The 20174-nt window shown below is 39.7% G+C and overlaps 1 protein-coding gene across 1 annotated transcript in view; it reads left to right on the top strand.

Moving 5' to 3' along the window:
• The window catches only part of Wdr47 (WD repeat domain 47), a 59957-nt gene that overhangs the window by 18116 nt on the left and 21667 nt on the right, over positions 1–20174 (top strand). Inside the window, 4 exon segments of the mRNA XM_032897463.1 lie at positions 6375–6459; positions 9953–10755; positions 15844–15973; positions 17534–17712. Of these exon segments, the coding sequence (XP_032753354.1) occupies positions 6375–6459; positions 9953–10755; positions 15844–15973; positions 17534–17712 (1197 nt within the window).

Here is a 20174-nt window from a genome sequence, read left to right as displayed (position 1 = left end):
TCATTGACAGAAACCTAGCAATAAAACAGAACAATAAATGTATTTAAGATGCAGCCTTTCTATGAACCAGCACACACTGGGTCCTGCTGTATTAGAGCACTCTAGTTACACAGTAACGGTTCTTGAAGTCATTGCAAGTTCCATATATAGATCTACTCAGTAGTGTGTATGCAGACTTCTGCATATGAAGTAGTTCATGAAGTGCATACTTCAGAGACATCTTTCTGCTGACTCTTGGCCTTCATTGTTCAATGAGCAGTCAATTTTAATTTGTGTCCTGATTCTCTTAGTGTAACCAATGTCCTTCCCTCCACTGACTGCCTTTAGGTTTTATGCTTTATCATTGGTTTTTGGCAGTTTGATTATTGTCTTGGTTTTCATTTCTGTGAAGAGACACCATGACCAAGACAACTCTTAAAAGGGCAACATTTAATTGTAACTGGCTTACCGGTTCTGAGGTTCAGTCCATTATTGTTCAGTCCATGGCAACATGCAGGCAGCCATGGTGCTGAAGTTGCTGAGAATTCTACATCTTCATCTTCATTTTAAGGAAGCCAGGGTAGACTGACTCTTCTGCCCTAGATGGAGCTTAAGCATAGGACCTTAAAACTCACCCCTACAGTGACACATTTCCTCCAACAAGGCCATACCTATGCTGACAAGGACATACCTCCTATTAGTGTCACTCCCTGTGGGCCATTCAAACATGAGTCTATTTGTCTCGAGTGTGTTCAAACCACTACAATTATGATATGCTTAGGATTTTTATTTTCCTCATTTATTTGTTTGTTGTATATTTCCTGCTTAGGATTTGGGAGGTAGCTATATGTTTATTCTTCTAATTTGGTAAATCTTTTTTTTTTTTTTTTTTTTCCCGAGCTGAGGACCCGAACCCAGGGCTTTTGCGCTTCCTAGGCAAGCGCTCTACCACTGAGCTAAATCCCCAACCCCTCCATACTTCTTCAAAAATATATCACACTTTGTATTTTCCTTCTGAGATAAAATATAAAATTGAATTTTGTCCACAGCACTGAGGACTTCTTTTGTTTAGTTTTTTGTTTGTAATTCTAGGGGTTGAACATAGGGTCTGGTGCATGCTTAACAAATGCTCTTGAGTAAACTATATCATCAAGACCCTCCTCCCCTCTTTCTTTTCTCTTGAGACAGGGTCTCATTAGTCTCAGATTGGCCTCAAAACTTGATACTAGGGCATGACCTTGATCCTCCCACCTCCACCTATTAGATATTTGGATTTATATAGGTGTGTCTCACCAGATATAGTTAATAAAATGTTGGGGTTTGAACCCAGGACTTCGTACATGCTGAGCACACACTGCATCAACAGAGCTTCCCAGTCTAATACTCCCAACCTGAAAAAAATTTGTTCAGAGACAGTGTTTTGCTCTACAGCTCAGAATGGACTGGACTTGTAATCTTCTGGCTTCCATATTCCAAATACTGGGGTTACAACATTTGCTACCACACCTTAATCTTTTTTTTTTTTTTTTTCTTTTTTTCGGAGCTGGGGACCGAACCCAGGGCCTTGCGCTTGCTAGGCAAGTGCTCTACCACTGAGCTAAATCCCCAACCCCCACCTTAATCTTTTTAAAAGCATATTTCCTCTTTGTTGGATTTTTCTTTTACTCTTTACTGACTTTTCTACTATAATGATAAGCATGGAATTTTAAATTTCAGATAGCATACTTTATTTATTCACTTTATGTTTTATTTTTATTTATTATTTATTATGTTTATTGGATCTTTTCATTATTTACATTTCAAATGTTATCCCCTTTCCTGGTTTCCCCTCCAGAAACCCACTATAGCATTCCCCCTTCCCCTGCTTCTATGAGGATATTCCCACTCCCACTCACCCAAACTCCCAACTCAACGCACTGGCATTTCCCTACACTGAGGAAAATATCCTTCACAGGACCAAGGGCCTTTCCTCCCATTGATGCCCAACAATGCCATCCTCTGCTACATATGTGACTGGAGCCATGGGTTGCTCCATGTGTACTCTTTGGTTGGTGGTTTAGTCCCTGGGAGCACTTGGGTGTCTGGTTGATTGATATTGTTGATCTTCCTATGGGGTTGCAAATCCCTTCAGCTCCTTCAGTCCTTTCTCTAACTCCTCCATTGAACACCAATGTCTCAGTCCAGTGTTTGGCTGCCAGTATCCACCTCTGTATTTGTTAGGCTCTGGCAGAGCCTTTCAGGAGACAGCTATATCAGGCTCCTGTCAGCATGCACCTCTTGTTATCCCCAATAGTGACTGGGTTTGGTGACTGTATGTATATGGGCTGGATCCCCAGGTGTGACAATCTCTGGATGGCCTTTCCTTCGGTCTCTGCTCCACACTTTGTCTCTGATTTCTTCCCATGAGTATTTTGTTCTCCCTTCTAAGAAGGATTGAAGCATCCACACTTTTTCTTGAGCTTCATATGGTTGTAAATTGTATCTTGGGTATTCCAAGCTTTTGGGCTAGTATCCACTTATCAATGCATATCATGTGTGTTCTTTTGTGATTAGGTTACCTTAGAGCTCAGGATGATATTTTCTATTTCCACCCATTTACCTAAGAATGTCATGAAGTCATTGGTTTTGTTAGCTGAGTAGTACTCCATTATATAAATGTACCCCATTTTCTGTATCCATTTTTCTGTTGAAGGCATCTGGGTTGTTTCCAGCTTCTGGCTATTATAAATAAGGCTGCTATGAACATAGTGGAGCATATGTCGTTGTTATATGTTGGAACATCCTGGGTATAGCTGGGTCCTTGGGTAGTACAATGTCTAATTTTCTGAGGAACCGCCAGACTGATTTCCACAGTGGTTGTATCAGCTTGCAATCCCACCAACAATGGAGGAGTGTTCCTCTTTCCCCACATCCTCACCATCCTCTGCTGTTGAAGCCTATACTCAAGAAAACTGGAAAATCTGGATGAAATGCACAATTTTCTAGACAGATACTAGGTACCAAAGTTAAATCAGGATCAGATAAACTATCTAAACAATCCCATAACCCCTAAAGAAATAGAAGCAGTCATTAAAAGTCTCCCAACCAAAAACAGCCCAGGATCAGATGAGTTTAGTGCAGAATTCTATCAGACCTTCAAAGAAGACCTAATACCAATACTCTTCAAACTATTTCACAAAATAGAAACAGAAGGAACATACCCAGTTCATTCTATGAAGCCACAATTGCACTTATACCTAAACCGCACAATGACCCAACAATGAGAACTTCAGACCAGTTTCCCTTATGAATATTGATGCAAAAATACTCAATAAAATTCTCACAAGCCAAATCCAAAAACACACCAAAATGATCATCCATTATAATCAAATAGGCTTCATCCCAGGGATGCCGGGATGGTTCAATATATGGAAATCCACTGTATAAACAAACCCAAAGAGAACTACATGATCATCTCATTATATGCTGAGAAAGCATTTGACAAAATTCAGCACCCCTTTTTGATAAAAGTCTTGGAAATATTAGGAATTCAAGGCCCATACCTAAACATAGTAAAAGCAATATACAGCAAACCAGTAGCCAACATCAAACTAAATGGAGAGAAACTTGAAGCAATCCCACTAAAATTAGGGACTAGACAAGGCTACCTACTCCCTCCCTACTTATTCAATATAGTACTAGAAGTCCTAGCCAGGGCAATCAGACAACAAAATGAGGCCAAAGGGATAAAAATTGGAAAGGAAGAAGTAAAAAATATTACTATTTGCAGATGATATGATAGTATACTTAAGTGACCCCAAAAATTCCACCAGAGAACTACCAAGCCTGATATACAACTTCAGCAGTGTTGGGATATAATATTAACTCAAACAAATCAGTAGCCTTCCTTTACTCAAAGGATAAACACGGTGAAAGAAATTAGGGAAATGACACCCTTCACAATAGTCACAAATAATATAAAATACCTTGGTGCGACTCTAACCAAGCAAGTGAAAGATCTGTATGACAAGAACTTCAAGTCTCTGAAGAAATAAATCAAAGGAGATCTCAAAAGATGGAAAGATCTTCCATGCCCAGGGATTGACAGGATTAATATAGTAAAAAAGACCATCTTGCTGAAAGCAATCTACAGATTCAATGCAATCCCTTTTTATTTTTGTCTTTTTTTTTTCCCGGAGCTGAGGACCGAACCCAGGGCCTTGGCTTGCTAGGCAAGTGTTCTACCACTGAGCTATATCCCCTCAATGCAATCCCTATCAAAATTCCTACTCAATTCTTCTCAGAGTTAGAAAGAGCAATTTGCAAATTCATTTGGACTAACAAAAAGCCCAGGATAGTGAAAACAATTCTCAACAGTAAAAGAACTTCTGGGGGAATCACCATCCTTAACCTCAAGCTGTATTACAGAGCAATCCTGATAAAAACTGTATGGTATTGGTACAAAGAGAGGCGTAGATCAATGGCAAGACCGAGAAATGAACCCACACACTTATCGTTACTTGATCTTTGACAAAGGAGCGAAAACCATCCAGTGAAAAAAAGACATTTTCAACAAATGGTGCTGGTTCAACTGGAGGTCAGCATGTAGAAGAATGCAAATCAATCCATTCTTATTGCCCTGTACAAAGCTTAAGTCCAAGTGGATCAAGGACCACATCAAACTAATAGAAGTGAAAGTGTTCCCCACTTTCACCTCAAACACAGACCCAGGGGAAATTTTCCTGAACAGAACACAAATGACTTATGCTCTAAGATAGCAAACATTTCAATTTCAAATTTTTTATTAGGCATGGTGGTATATACTGGTAATCCTGGTACTTAAAAGGCTGAGGTGGGAAGAGCATGAGTTGGAGGTTTCCTGTGCTTAATAAGGAGTTTTGTATCAGCCTAACTCAGAAGCTTTCGTCTTGTATAATTTTTCTCTGAGATACCCTTTTTTGGGTTGGGTTGGGTTGGGTTGGGGTGTGTGTGTGTGTGTGTGTGTGTGTGTGTGTGTGTGTGTGTGTTTGTGTGTTTGTGTGTTTGTGTGTTTGTGTCTGTGTCCTGCTTCCAAGATAAGGTTTCTCTGTGTAGTCCTGGCTGTTCTGAAACTCACTCACTCTGTAGACCAGGCTGACCTTGAACTCAGAGATCTGTCGGCTTCTGCCTTTCGAGTGCTAGAAATAAAGGTGTGGGACACTACTGCCTGGCCTTTCAGAGATATTCTTATCTGTTCCTTTCCTGTGGTATTTTTCTCTGAGTTTTTGAACTTAAATAGTTGCTTATAGCTAGTGTATTGTTTCTAAGTTTGAGTTCTGGTGATTTCAGGTTCAGATTTTAATGATTATCTTTTTTCCCTAATTTTAATTCACTTTTAAAAAGTACTCATTTTTATATATTTTCTGCCCCTGAAGATTCTTCCAGCCCAAATGCTAGGGACAGAAACGAGTAGCCTGCACACGCTGGGCAATTACTGTACAACTGAGCTGTCTTTCCAGCTTGTGCATTCTGTCATTGTCTTGTGAAAGTGTTGACTTCATATATATATAATATATATCATTATATATATATATGTCTGAAGACACCGGAGGCGTGGAATCCCCTGGAACTGGAGTTAGAGGTGGCTGTGAGCTGCTCTATGTGGTTACTGGGAACTAAACTTGGGCCTTCTGCTAGAGCAGCAAGCATTCTTAACTGTGGAGCCGTCTTTCCTAAAAGTGTTGATCATTTAAGCAAGTAATTAACTGTTTTTTGTTTTTTTTTTTTATCCTTTTTTTCTGTTGTTTTCTTAGTGTCCCTTGGTATTTCCTTTTTATCGTAACCATTTTGGGAATAGCCATAAGTTTGGGCACTTGAATTTACATAGTACATTTTAATGCATCTCTTACCGTGGTTCCCTTGTTTTCTTTTTCTTTTCCCTTTGTTTTTGTTTTTGTTTTGTTTCTTTACTCATTTTCTGTCTATTTTAGCGGTATCAAACTAGGGTGATGGAAACTTTTTCCTAAAAAATTTATTTTTATTTTCAATTATGCTCATGCATGTGTGTCTATGTGGGCATATGTGCATATGAGGCCAGAAGAGGGTGTTGGATCTTCAGGTGTGGTAGCAAGCACCTTTATCTGAGGACTGGTTTTGCTGCTACAATTTGATCAAAATGGCTGGAGTGGTGCTCTAGCCCAGTGACAGAATGTGCCTGACATGTGCAGAGTTCTGGTTTAGCCTGTGTGGAACAAACCTGTGCTTCAGAAGCTTCGGTTCCTTCTCTAGGCTTTGGCTTTGTTTTCATTCTTGCCACGTAGCTCAGGTTAGCTCATGGTTGTTCTTATCTAACCTCCTGAGTCTAGATTTACAGATGTATGCTTCCATGCCTGGTATCATTCAACTTTTTAATCATTTTGATGTTTCTTCTTTCACAGGTTTCGTTATATAATCCTGAAGCAGAAGTTTCTAGAAGCTTTGTGTGTTAACAATGCAATGTCTGCAGAAGATGAGCCCCAGCATGTAAGGTTTTTATTCCTGAAGGTTTGCGCCCTAGTCTTGTTTTCAGCTCTTTTATTTACTAAATCAGAAGATTGTTATTACAGGTTTCCTAAGATTTTTGTGAGCTATGATGAGGCAAGATCTGTAGTTTTGCAGACTTAGTACTTGTAATCTATAATCCTTCTAAACTTAACTCTCTGATTAAACCAAAGAGCTATGTGAATACCCCAAAGGTATATGTATATTCTCCTTTAAGGTAAGTTAGACCATGGCCTGTTAGACTTTTTCCTCTTTTGATTCTTTTTAGCCTAGAAAAAGTTATATGATCCTGGATTTATTGGTATTAAAATACAGAATTTAGTGATCACAAATCTAAGGAATTTTATTTTAAAATGTTATGCATATTGTTTTACCATACCATTATTAAAGATTAAAGCAAATTTACATGTTAATGAGGTGGATGTGTATATTTAGTTAATATTTATGTATATCCATTTATTTGTATATATATATATATATATATGTGAGGTATACACCCTGCTGTGTGTGTGTGTGTGTGTGTGTGTGTGTGTGTGTGTGTGTGTGTACACGTGTATATGGAGTCCTGAGTGTCCTTATAGGATGTCTTCCTCAGTTACTATCTGCCTTCTTCCTTTGAGCCACGGTTCGTTTGTTTGTTTGTTTTTAAGCAAGGCTGGCAGCCAACAAGCCTCAGTGATCCTATATCCACCTACTTCACACTGGGGTTATAGGCATGTGTGAACTGTGCTTGGTTTTTACATGGGTGCTAGAATCTTGATCATCTTACAAGCCGAACAAATGTTCTTATCAGTTGAACTCTCTCTAGCTTCGGCGTCTATATATTTATTGAAATTTAAAAAATTGTATCTGTGTATGATTTGTATATGTGTGTGTACGAGAGAGAGAGAGACAGAGACAGAGACAGAGACAGAGAGACAGAGAGAGAGAGAGAGAGAGAGAGAGAGAGAATGTATGCATGCATACATGCTATGGGCTATGGTATGTGTATAGAGATCAGAGGATAATCTTGGGTGTCTTTTCTCACTTTCTAGCTTGTTGAGACAAAGTTTCTCTGTTGTTTGCTTCTGTATATGCTACACTAGCTGATCTGTGAGCTTCCTTAGATTCTCCTGTGCCCACTTCCCATCTTTCTGTACCAGCCCTGGAATTATGAACATTTTGTAAACCTTTAGGGTGTTCTAGGGCTTTAGTAGGTTCTAGGGATTCGAACCCAATTTATTCTATTGCACAGCAACTACTTTACCTCCTGAACCATCTCTCATGTCACTCTCTTCTCATTTAAAGAAAGGGTTTCTGAGTTTGGTTCCTAACATCTACATGATGGCTCATGACCATCTGTAATTCTGGTTCTAGGTAATTCAACACCATCTTCTGGCGTCCCAGGGTACTGGGTACACATACAGTCACATATATGTGTGCAGGCAAAACACTCCTGTACCTAAAAGGAAGAAAGGGGCTGCTGTGGGGAAACAGGCTCCCATGTAGCTTGGGTGGGCTTTTAGCTGACTTCTAACAGGATAATACTGAGCTTCTGTAATACCTTCCTGCCTCTGCCTCCTGATGCTTGCTCAGTGTTATATAGTGGAGGAAATATTGGCTAAATACTTTATATTAAGGATATAGCAAATTTAAACTCAGTTTTGGATCATCTTTTAAAATTTTATCATTTATTTATTTCATGGGGGTATATCTCACACTTCATAGTGAAAGTATGTGGAGGTTGGCAGAAAGCTTCCAGGAGTTGGTTCTCTCCTTCTGACATCAAGGTCCCAGGATCAAACCAAGGTCCTCAGAGTTGGTGGCAGGCAACTCTTTCCTCTCAACTGTCTTTCCAGCCCTTGGTCAATATTTTGATTTTAAAAGTGTTAATGATGACAATACATTGCATACATACATAATACAAAATGGCAGAAGTATGATTAGGACCATTTTAGAAATCATTGGAAATTTTGTTTTAATCTCAAACCAGAATTAATCAAAAGTTTTAAAATGAAACTCAAGTAAGCGAATTGAAATTTTTGAAGCAGAGTTGAGGTTTTTAAAGCTATTCTAAAATAGATTTTAACCCCTCGAGAATTACACACACACACACACACTCTCTCTCTCTCTCTCTCACTTGTTACCATTCACAAGTGTAGGAATCAAAGGACAGTTCTCTCCTCTCCACCATGTGGATCCTGGGGATTAGACTCCGTATTGTCAGGTGTGGCAGCGCGTACCTTACCCACTGAACCATCTTACTGGCCCAGTTCTAGTCCTTATGCCTGTGCGGCAAATGCTTTTATCCACTGAATCCCACCCACAACAGATGAATTATGGGGAATTCAGAGCATAGCAAAACCCAACCAATAATATAATGGCATTTTTTTTCCATGATGAAGAAATTTTTACCAGATGATGTCACAGGTAGAAAAAACAATGGAACAAGTTTTAAAAACTCAACTTGTTATTTTGAGTTTGTCATTAACTGATTCAGTCTGTTTCCCTGTTACTCCCACATGTAAGATAGGCCCATGTGCTTAAATTCCATCAGCTGTGTCCAGACTTCCGACACTGGAAGGTGATATTATCATGTACAGTGCTTACACTCAAGAACCACACAACTGAGCAGGGGGGAAAGCCACCTTAATGTTTTAGTGAGTTTACATTTTGGGGTTGAGCCATATTCATAGCTAACCTGGGGCACATACTACTCATAGGCCACAGCTCAGACATGCCCTCTGGCTATCTGATAATATTTAGTATACACATTGTTGTCAGTCATCTAAGCTTCTCCCTGCTTTCTGCTGTTTTGTAGTATAAATGTTCCCTGTTGTGAATTTTGCATTTTATCCCTATTTCCCTTAGAATTTATTCTAAGACAAGTTGAGACTAAGAAAATGGCTCCTTTGCATTTGTGCTAAACCAAATAATTACATTTTTAAAACAAACTATTGCCATCCTTCGGTTTTCACTTTCCTTGAGCTGTGCATGGAGACTGTCCACTCTAATTCCAGTATTCATAAGACTGAGGAGACAAGAGGCAGGAGGAGCTTGAGTTCAAGACCAGCTTGAGCTACATATAGACCTGTATCTAACCACACTGACAAAGTGAAAGTAAATTAAAGAACAAACATTTTCGAAGAATTTTAAGTGTGAATTGAATTAGAATGCTATTTTTTTGGAGGTAAAATTTTAATTTGGTAATTAACCAATTTTTTCATTTTTGAGTTGTGAAAACATCACCAGTTAAAAAATTACTACACGGGTTGGGATTTAGCTCAGTGGTAGAGCACTTGCCCTATAAGCTCAAGGCCCTGGGTTGGTCCCCAGCTCGGAAAAAAAAAAAAAAAAAAAAATTACTACACACTGTACAGATTATATGTATGTTCTCTGGCACCAATATCTTATCTTTTATACTCTCAGCTTTCATATTCCATCTTAAGGTGAGCATTTGCCTTGCACTGCTTTATAGCTATCCTTTGTTTTTCAGTTGGAATTTACCATGCAGGAAGCTGTGCAGTGTCTACACGCTCTCGAGGAGTACTGCCCTTCTAAAGACGATTACAGCAAGCTCTGCCTGCTCCTCACCCTGCCTCGTCTGACCAACCATGCTGAATTTAAGGACTGGAATCCCAGCACTGCCCGGGTCCACTGCTTTGAAGAGGTCTGTGTCATGGTCGCAGAATTCATCCCTGCTGACAGGAAGCTAAGTGAGGCTGGTTTTAAAGCAAGTAACAACCGCTTATTCCAGCTCGTAATGAAGGGCCTACTTTATGAATGCTGCGTAGAATTTTGTCAGAGTAAAGCAACTGGTGAAGAAATTACAGAAAGTGAAGTCCTTCTCGGCATCGACCTCTTATGTGGCAACGGTTGTGATGATTTAGATCTAAGTTTATTGTCTTGGCTTCAGAATCTCCCTTCCTCCGTCTTTTCTTGTGCATTTGAACAGAAAATGCTTAATATTCATGTTGACAAGCTCCTGAAGCCTACTAAGGCTGCATATGCTGATCTGCTGACTCCTCTTATCAGCAAACTGTCTCCCTACCCTTCATCTCCAATGAGAAGACCTCAGTCAGCTGATGCCTATATGACTCGCTCTCTCAATCCTGCTTTGGATGGCCTCACATGTGGATTAACCAGTCATGATAAGAGGATCTCAGATCTTGGGAACAAAACTTCTCCAATGTCACACTCCTTTGCTAACTTCCATTACCCAGGGGTACAGAACCTCAGCAGAAGTCTTATGCTTGAGAATACAGAGTGTCATAGTATCTATGAAGAATCTCCTGAGCGGTAAGCATTTACTCCTAAAAATTAGGACATTGTCAGTTCCAAGTAATCTGTAGTGTGTGCATGCATATGCTCTTGGTGTTCAGTACATTGTAGTTTCGAGAATTTTAAGTTTGTTTTTAAAGTTAGCTTATCAAGTAATGGGTTTCATAATGGCACACATTTTTATACATATGTGTTATTATTACTGTGTTCCGATTTATCTCCTTCACTGTGCTCCCCCATGCTCCTGCCTACTTGTGACCATATCTCCTACTTCCCTCAAATGTTTTCATGCACATGTGTTCCATTTTCCTTTTTCTCCCCTTCCTTAAGATATCTTTCTTCCCTGTCATAATCCCCTTTCTAGTGTGATGACCTATATACACAACATATACATAAATATAATTCTAAATATAGGTCTTCCAAAGAGAAAATGTAGTCTGAATTTGGCTTATTTCTGTTTTTGTTGCTTTTGTTTGTTTATTTTTTTCAAGACAGGGTTCCTCTGTATAGTCTTGGATGTTCTGGAGCATACTCTGTAGACCAGGCTGACCTTGAACTCACAAAGACCAGCCTGCCTTTGCCTTCCCAGTGCTGGGATTAAAGGCACCACCACTGCCCAGCAAGTCTGGTTTATTTCATTTAACACAAGCATATCTAGGTGTGTCAATTTTCCTGTGGATGTCATGATTTCATTTTTCTTAATGGCTTATTATAATCCCATTGTATACTCTGACCTGCCAGTCAAGATGTGCCCACTAGTACACTAATGGCAAGACTATTTTGGTGACAACCAACTGCTTTCAGACTGGATTCTAAGTCCCTCTCCATTGGAGGGAATGCATGCCTGGTACTGAGCCTGTGGCTGGGATGATTATAGGCCCCAGTGGAGAACATATTGCAGGTGTTTTGCTAAATGGACATGTCTTAGTAAGGGTTTCTATTCCTGCACAAACATCATGACCAAGAAGCAAGTTGAGGAGGAAAGGGTTTATTCAGCTTACACTTCATGTTGCTGTTTCATCACCAAAGGAAGTCAGGACTGGAACTCAAGCAGGTCAGGAAGCAGGAGATGATGCAGAGACCATGGAGAGATGTGTCTTACTGCCTTGCTTCCTCTCGCTTGCTCAGCTTGCTTTCTTATAGAACCCAGACCACCAGCCCAGGGACAGCACCACCCACAATGGGCTGGGCCCTCCATCCTTAATCACTAATTGAGAAAATGCCTTACAGGCAGATCTCATGAAAACATTTCCACAACTGAGGCTCTTTTTCTGTGATAACTCCAGCTTGTGTCAAGTTGACACACAAAACTAGCCAGTACAGGACATCTAGTCAAAGTGCCTTCTAAGTGACAGAACAATGCTGTTCTTAGCCTGGGTCAGAAAAGTTTCTTTTAGCAGAGGTTGAAAGTTAATGTAGAGACCCACAAATGGTCAAAGTACTGAGAATAAATGTTTGTCAAGAGCTTAGTCCTTAAAGGAACATCTGTACCTGCTTCAAAGCCCAGGAAACATCACCAAAGGTGTGGAAGTTGTTGAGTGCCAGAAGATAGAGAGGAGTGCCTCGAAACTCTGTTTTCTGGAAGTGGCATGGGCTTCCCAATCACCAGCTCACCGCAGCTGTGACTAGCTGTACAAAAAGAAAGAAAGATGTGGGAGTTAAAGGAGGTCATCAAGAGAGGGAAAGGGAGCAGAAAGGTGATGGGGGTGAGAATGATCACAGACATTTATTTTTACACTCTTAGAAGTAAAGTGCAAATGGTGAAAAGCATATTTTACAATATACAAGAATAAATGAGATGTCCATAAAGCATCCCGCTGTGTGTGTCCTACATTTTCTTTATCTGTTTATTGGTGGTCGTCCAGGTTTGTTCCATTTTCTCACTGCTGTGAATTGTACCGCTGTTTAGAAACATGGCTGTGCAAGGATCTCTGCAATGTGTTGACTTGCAGCCTTTGGTACGTACTCAGGAGAGTAGTCTGACTGGGTTGATTGCCATAGAGGCCACACAAGTTCAGATTCCCACTGAGTATGGGTTCTTCTTTCTCCACACCCATGTCAGCTCTACCTATCTATCGTATGTTCTCCTGTTGATAACCATTCTAACTGGCTGTGAGGTGAAATTTCAAAGCAGTTTTAATTTTTATTTTCCTGATAACTAAGGATTTTGAACATTTTGTATAATATTTATTGGCTATTTGTATTTCTTGTTTTGAGAATCATCTGTTCAGTTCAGTCATTAGCTCATTTATTGATTTTTGTGGGTTTTTCTCTTTGGTGTTCAATTTCTGTATTTCTTTGTCCAGGCTAAGTATTGTTTGATGTATGGTTGACAGAGCTTTTCCCAGGCGTATGCTCTGCAGAAGTATTTTACTTTTGTTCTTCCAGTTCTTGGAATTATTTTCTGTGCTTTTAGAGTCCTATCAGAAAGTCTCTGCTTCTGTATATGGTTCTTTGTGGACAAGGTTATCATAGTTCTTAGTAACTCACAACAGTCTGATAATGAACATTCTTACACACACACACACACACACACACACACACACACAGGTAGTCAAAAGGACAAGCTCCTAAGTAAAGGGTGCTGTTGGGACAATGACTGTCTAACTTGCCTCTCTGATCTCTGTATCCTTATATACTCTGCCAGGAGAGGCGAGTACTAAAAAGCTAGATTCTTTTTTTTTTTTTTTTTTTTTTTTACTTTTTCGGAGCTGAGGACCGAACCCAGGGCCTTGCGCTTGCTAGGCAAGCGCTCTACCACTGAGCTAAATCCCTAACCCCTAGCTAGATTCTTTAAAGTGGAATGTCATTTAACTTCTGTAGTTGGTGTTTTGTAGCAATAGGTGAATCTGTGTAAATGTCTGGTATTCATCATCAGATAACAGTTTATTATTATTATTTTAATTTAAACAAATTTTTTGAGACAAGGTATGTAGTCTTGGCTGGCCTGGAGCTCACTGTGTGAAGCAGGCTGCCCTTAAACTCACAGAGACTAGCCTGCCTCTGCCTGCCTCTTAAGTGCTGGGATTAGAGGTGCACATCACCACACCTGGGTCACTGTTAACACTTTTGAGATTTATGAAAAGCATAAATTATTAGTATTTTAAAAGTATATTAGGGGTTGGGGATTTAGCTCAGTGGTAGAGCGCTTGCCTAGGAAGCGCAAGGCCCTGGGTTCGGTCCCCAGCTCCGAAAAAAAAGAACCAAAAAAAAAAGTATATTAGGAACAATTTGACAAAATCCCCCACTGATTATGCTATTAAAAAGATCATTTATTAAAAATGTTGGAGGATAGGCCAGGCATGATTGTATACATCTTTAATCCCAGCACTTGGGAGGCAGAGGCAGGTGGATCTCTGAATTCAAGGCCAGCCTAGTCTACATAGTAAGTTTCAGAAACACTGTCTCAAAAACTTTAAAATAAATAAAAAATTATCTTGAGTAATTTAAAAAAGTAGAAAGATATGTTTTACTTTGGGGGGGGAGGGGTGCAGCAAACTTTCTCCTTGGAGAAGATTTCTTACTCCTTGGAGGCCATGTAGGCCATGAGGTCCACCACCTTGTTGCTGTAGTTGTACTCATTGTCGTACCAGGAAATGAGCTTGACAAAGTTGTCATTGAGAGCAGTGCCAGCCCAGCATCAAAGGTGGAAGAGTGGGAGTTGCTGTTGAAGTCGCAGGAGACAACCTGGTCCTCCATGTAGCCCAGGATACCCTTTAGTGGGCCCTCGGATACCTGCTTCACTACCGTCTTGATGTCAGGTTTCTCTAGGTGGCATGTCAGATCCACAGTGGATACACCAGAAGGCCATGCCAGTGAGCTTCCTGTTCAGCTCTGGGATGACCTTGCCCACAGCCTTGGCAGCACCAGTAGATGCAGGGATGATGTTCTGGGCTGCCCCATGGCCGTCATACCACAGCTTTCCAGAAGGCCATCTACAGTCTTCTGAGTGGGAGTGATGGCATGGACTGTGGTTATGAGCCCTTCCATGATGCCCAAGTTGTCATGGATGACCTTGGCCAGAGGGGCTAAGCAGTTGGTAGTGCAGGATGCATTGCTGACAATCTTGAGTGGGTTGTCATATTTCTTGTGGTTCACACCCACCACAAACATGGGGGCATTGGCCAAAGGGACAGAGATGATAATCCTTTTGGCCCCATCCTTCAAGTGGGCCCGGGCCTTCTCCATGGTGGTGAAGATGCCAGTAGACTCCATGACATACTCAGCACCAGCACCACTCCATTTGATGTTAGCAGGATCTCGCTCCTGGAAGATGCAGATGGACTTACCATTGATGACAAGCTTCCCATTCTCAGCCTTGACTGAGCCGTTGAATTTGCCATGGATAGAGATACTGGAGCATGTAGACCATGTATTTGAGGTCAATGAAGGGATCGTTGATAGCAACAGATACTTTGCCAGATGAAGTGGCAGCCCTGGTAACCAGGCACCCAATATGGCCAATTCCATTCACACTGGTCTTCACCATCTTATCTGCCAGATGAGGCTAGCCCTGTAAGAGAAGACATGCTGTCTCTGGAACAGAGGAGCAGAGAGCGGATATGTTTTACTTTTGTCTTCAGTATAAATAAGCCAAGTAAAGACTTGATAAAATTTAAAAAGTCTTAAGACTCTGTAGAAACATATGAGAGGGAAAAATAAATATTTGAATAACAAAATCACAATTCATATTGCATAAAGAGACCATGGGTATTAAATTTTCCAGCCTATTCAGTTTGTAGATGATTCTGGGCCACAAAGAATGGAAATTAATTTCCTGAAAGTACAGACTACTGATAATAAATTAGAGACCCTGCATCCTGAGTAAATGTGTGTTCTACCTGGGCACCGCAGTACACAGTGCAGCTGCAGTGTGAGCAGGGCTAAGGATCTCTTGAGCTCAGGAGAAGACCCTGTCACAAAAGCAAACACCTCTTCTCTAAGCATGCTCTATAGTTTGAAACTTTTTCCAGTAGTTAAAGAAAAGAATAAAGACATCTATTTTTTTAATAATTGATAAACTAAATCTTTAATATTTTAATGTAATAAAAATTCTTCTAAATTTATTTTTTCACTCCCATCTGTTTTTTTCTACTCTTTTGGAAGAAGTGATACCCCTGTTGAGACCCAGCAGCCTGTGAGTATTGAACCCATGTGCCAGCGTTCGGGGTTAGAGAAAGAGCCTGCAAATGGAGCACAGAACCCAGCTCCAGCTAAACAACAAGAAAAAAATGAGGTAATATTTATTGAATGCCATATGCTTCAAAGTTATACTCTTTGTAAAAATTAATAGATAAAGTTTTAAAAGATTTTTAATGTCTGGGAGTAGTACAAAGATTTTAGATATTCTTTTTTTTTTTTTTTTTGTTGGTTCTTTTTTTTCAGAGCTGGGGACCGAACCCATGGCCTTGTGCTTCCTAGGCAAGCACTCTACCACTGAGCTAAATCCCCAACCCCAAGATTTTAGATATTCTTATTGACTCATTTTCTGGCTTATCCCCAAAGAATTTATAGAATGTTTAGTTGTATTCGAGTATTTTATAACTTTGAAGTAGAGGAATTTATTAAAAAAAAAACCCACAATACCATATATTGGCATTGCATGACATAAGTAATTGAATTTGCATCAAATGTGGCTAATTTTCATTTAAAGGCATATACTGTATATTTTACTTACTGTACTTAATAAATAAGAAATTTTTTATTATTTACAGTATTTTCATCTGAACCTAAGGTTCCATTTTATGTTTCTGACAGGTAATTGTATTATGACAGATTATAAATTTTATGTGCTATTCCACTTGAAGAGGTGTTAAATGTGGTTTTTCCTTTTAAAAAATATTGGGGTGTGTGTGTGTGTGAGATGTATGCAAGTGCACATGCCACAGTGCATGTGTGTAGGCGAGAGGAGAGTTTGAGGGAGATAGTTCTCTCCAGAATCAAGCTCAGGCTGTTAGGCTTACCTGGGAGGCACCTTTATTCTCTTGCCCATCTTTCCAGCCTCTAAACAGTTGTTTCAGTGGATGAATGGGAAAAACTGAGACGGATGATGAAAGCATCATGAAAGCATATTTTGAGCTCAGCTTTTAGGCAAATATGCTTCTACCTATAGAAAACTATCATATGCTCAGTATTAAATATGTTTGATACGGTTAATATTTTTACTGAATAGTAATACAGTCTTTAAAAAGGTATCTAATTAGAGCGCTTGCCTAGCAAATGCAAGGCCCTGGGTTCGGTCCCCAGCTCCAAAAAAAAGAAAAAGAAAAAAAAAAAAAGGTATCTAATTTAAGTAGTGCCAAATTTATCGTTATTCACGTGCATTTTCCCTCTTGGTGTGCTCATTATTACTGTGAGATTGCATGTTGTTTACTTTGGGCTAGTCAGGAACAGGCAGTCACCAGTCATTTCAGTCTGTTATAAAACAAAAGGGCCAGTAATCAGTGACGATTAAGACACTGATGCTGGGCTGGAGAGATGGCTCAGTGGTTAAGAGCACTGACTGCTCTGAGTTCAAATCCCAGCAACCACATGGTGGCTCACAACCATCTGTAATGGGATCCGATGCCCTCTTCTGGTGTGTCTGAAGACAGCTACGGTGTATACATATAAATAAAATAAATAAATCTTTAAAAAAAAAAAAAGACACTGATGCTATGTTATTTTTCGTAGAGTCATGTGATTTTTTAAATTGTTCTAATTGCAATTTTATTCAGCATTCATAGATGATATCGAAAAAACATAATTCAGTAATGGTCTGTTCAACAATATGTATTGTTTTTCTAATATTTTTAAGCTTCGAGATTCTACTGAACAATTTCAAGAATATTATAGGCAAAGATTGCGCTACCAGCAGCATCTCGAACAGAAGGAGCAACAGCGGCAGATATACCAGCAGATGTTACTTGAAGGAGGTGTGAACCAAGAGGACGGTCCTGATCAGCAGCAGAATCTTACTGAGCAATTCCTTAATAGGTTTGTTTTCTGCCTCTGTAAACAGATTTGTTTAAAGCTGTTCAGTGCTCACAGTGAAGGCTAGGGCTGGAGAGGTGGCTCACAATTAATACCACATGATGTTTCTTAGAGAAGTTCCAGGTTTAGTTCCCACCATCCACATCCTCTTCTGGCCTCTATGAGCACCAAGTAAATATGCAGTGCACATATGTACATGCAGGAAAACATTCATGCACATGAAGTAAATCTTTTAAAAACATGCAGTAACTGCTACTTTTCATGTAGTTTGGAATTTTCAGGATTTTTCTTCCCTGAGTAACTATAGCTGCAGTGTGGTGGTTCAGTTCAAGGGCTGGAAGCTTGTGGGCTAGCTGGGTCCCATTTTTACCCAAGGTAGATAGGGTATAGGAGAAGTTACTTTGTTTCTTTTCTTTTCTTTTTCTTTTTTTTTTTTTTAATTCTAACGTTTTCTGTGCTAGTGTTTTGTCTCTGTGCCTGTCTGTGCACCTGAGCATGACTGGTCATCATATGGACTAGGAGTCATTGGATCCCCTGGAACTGGAGCTAAAGACTGTTGTGTGATACATATAGGGTCTGGGAATTGATCCCAGGCCCGCTGGAAGTACAGTCAAGAGAGTGCTCTTAATCTCCAGTTCTCTACTTAGTTTCTGTTTGATCATCCACTTTCCCTGGGTGCCTTGAGCATAAATGAGTTCATATGCTTAAAATAGTACCTGCATGCTGTGAGCACAGGCCATAGCTGTAATTTATAGTTATCAATGGTTAAACCTTCAGATACAGCCAGGCACAAGTATTTGTGGGTCTAGCTATTTGAGAGGCTAAGGTACAATATTCATTTGAGCCAAGGATTTAAGGCTGGAACAGACTGGCCAACAAAATGAGACTATCTTTTAAAAAAGTTACCATCTGTAGATCCATTTGGATTCAGGATATTAAAATGATTTCTTCTTAGCATTTCTTCTTAAACCATTAACTGTATTGTCTTTATTAGTTAAATATTTATGTGTGTATATATGTGTGTGTGTGTGTTTTTCAAAATTCAGAAACCAGAATATATGTATTTAAATGAGCAGAGGTTGTTGGAAGATTGTGGGTTTATATCTAATATCTATGAATATGTATTAGACCAGCCCTGGCCGCTTTAGCTGTTGGTTAGCATAATTATGTTTCATCATCTTTTTTTTTTTTCTTTTTTTTTTTTTCGAGCTGGGGACCAACCCAGGGCCTTAAGCTTGCCTAGGGCAAGTGCTCTACCGCATGAGCTAAATCCCCAACCCCGTTAGCATAATTATGGTTAGGCAGCTACAATGATGACTCTCAGTTCTTCGTGCTCATTAATGTTAGAAGTAATGTGTTTGGCTTTCTAAGTGTTGTATACATTATTGGAATCTGAAATTGAACCTGTCATCAAATCTTTACACAGGGAATGTTCGTGATGATGATCTCACAATCTATGTAGGCCTCTGAATATTCACATTGGGAAAATTTTCTTTGTCTTTTTAATTTATTTCTATTATTAGTTTATTTTAAACATTTATTTTTTTTATGTGTATGAATCTTTTGCCACATTCATGTGTATATATGTGTACTACATACATGCCTGGTGCCCAAGAAGGTTAGAAGAGGTCATAGGAACCCTTGGAGCTAAAGCTTAGATAGTTGGGAGCTGCTATGTGGGTGCTGGGAATTAAACTTGGAAGAGCAGTCAGTGCTCTTAACTGTTGAGCTACCTCTCCAGGCCCAGGGAGTGTTTTCTCCCTATCCTGGCTCAAGCTACTGCCTCTCAGAATGATCCTAATCTGATGAAATGCCACTTGTTGGTTTAGAATGCTCCTATAAGTTATCTCCTAGAAGTTATGCTTGCTATTTGACCTCCCAAAGAAGACTCCCTGCAGTGAGTAAGAGGACAGAGTATCAAAAGGATCTGTGGTCTCCAGTTGTGGTTGAAATGTACTCCTTTAGAAATATATTATTCAGGAGTACTTGTCCTTTAAACATAATCAGAAATAGAAAGAAAGTAATTTAGTTTCATTTTGGAGCATTTTTTGTTGTTGTTAAAGTGTTTGTTTTTTTGCGGTTTTAACTTTTTGAGACAGAGTTGGCCTGTAACCTGACTGGCCTAGAACTTGCTATACCAGACTAACATTAAATTCACAGCAGTCTGTTTTTGTCTATCAACTGCTAGAATCACCACCAGGCTTGCACCATCAGGCCTGGCTAGAGTTATCTGTTATTAAACAGTTGTTTTCCTTGGTAATAGGAGCTTAAAATTACATCACAGGCAATGTATGCTTTAGAAATCCTTGGGATATTGGCCCCATGAGGTGGCTCAGGGGGAGAAAGCCATGCTGCGAACTGATACCTCACTTCAGTCCCCAGGACCCACATGGCAGAAGTAGAAGGCCGATTCCTCTGTATTGTCCTTTGCCTCTACAAGCATGCTAAGCACATGCACACAGCCT

Source organism: Rattus rattus, chromosome 3 (assembly GCF_011064425.1).
Source record: "Rattus rattus isolate New Zealand chromosome 3, Rrattus_CSIRO_v1, whole genome shotgun sequence".
In the NCBI taxonomy this organism is placed as follows: Eukaryota; Metazoa; Chordata; class Mammalia; order Rodentia; family Muridae; genus Rattus; species Rattus rattus.
The sequence above is the reverse complement of the archived record's forward strand: the minus strand, read 5'-3'. Positions and strand labels throughout refer to the sequence as shown.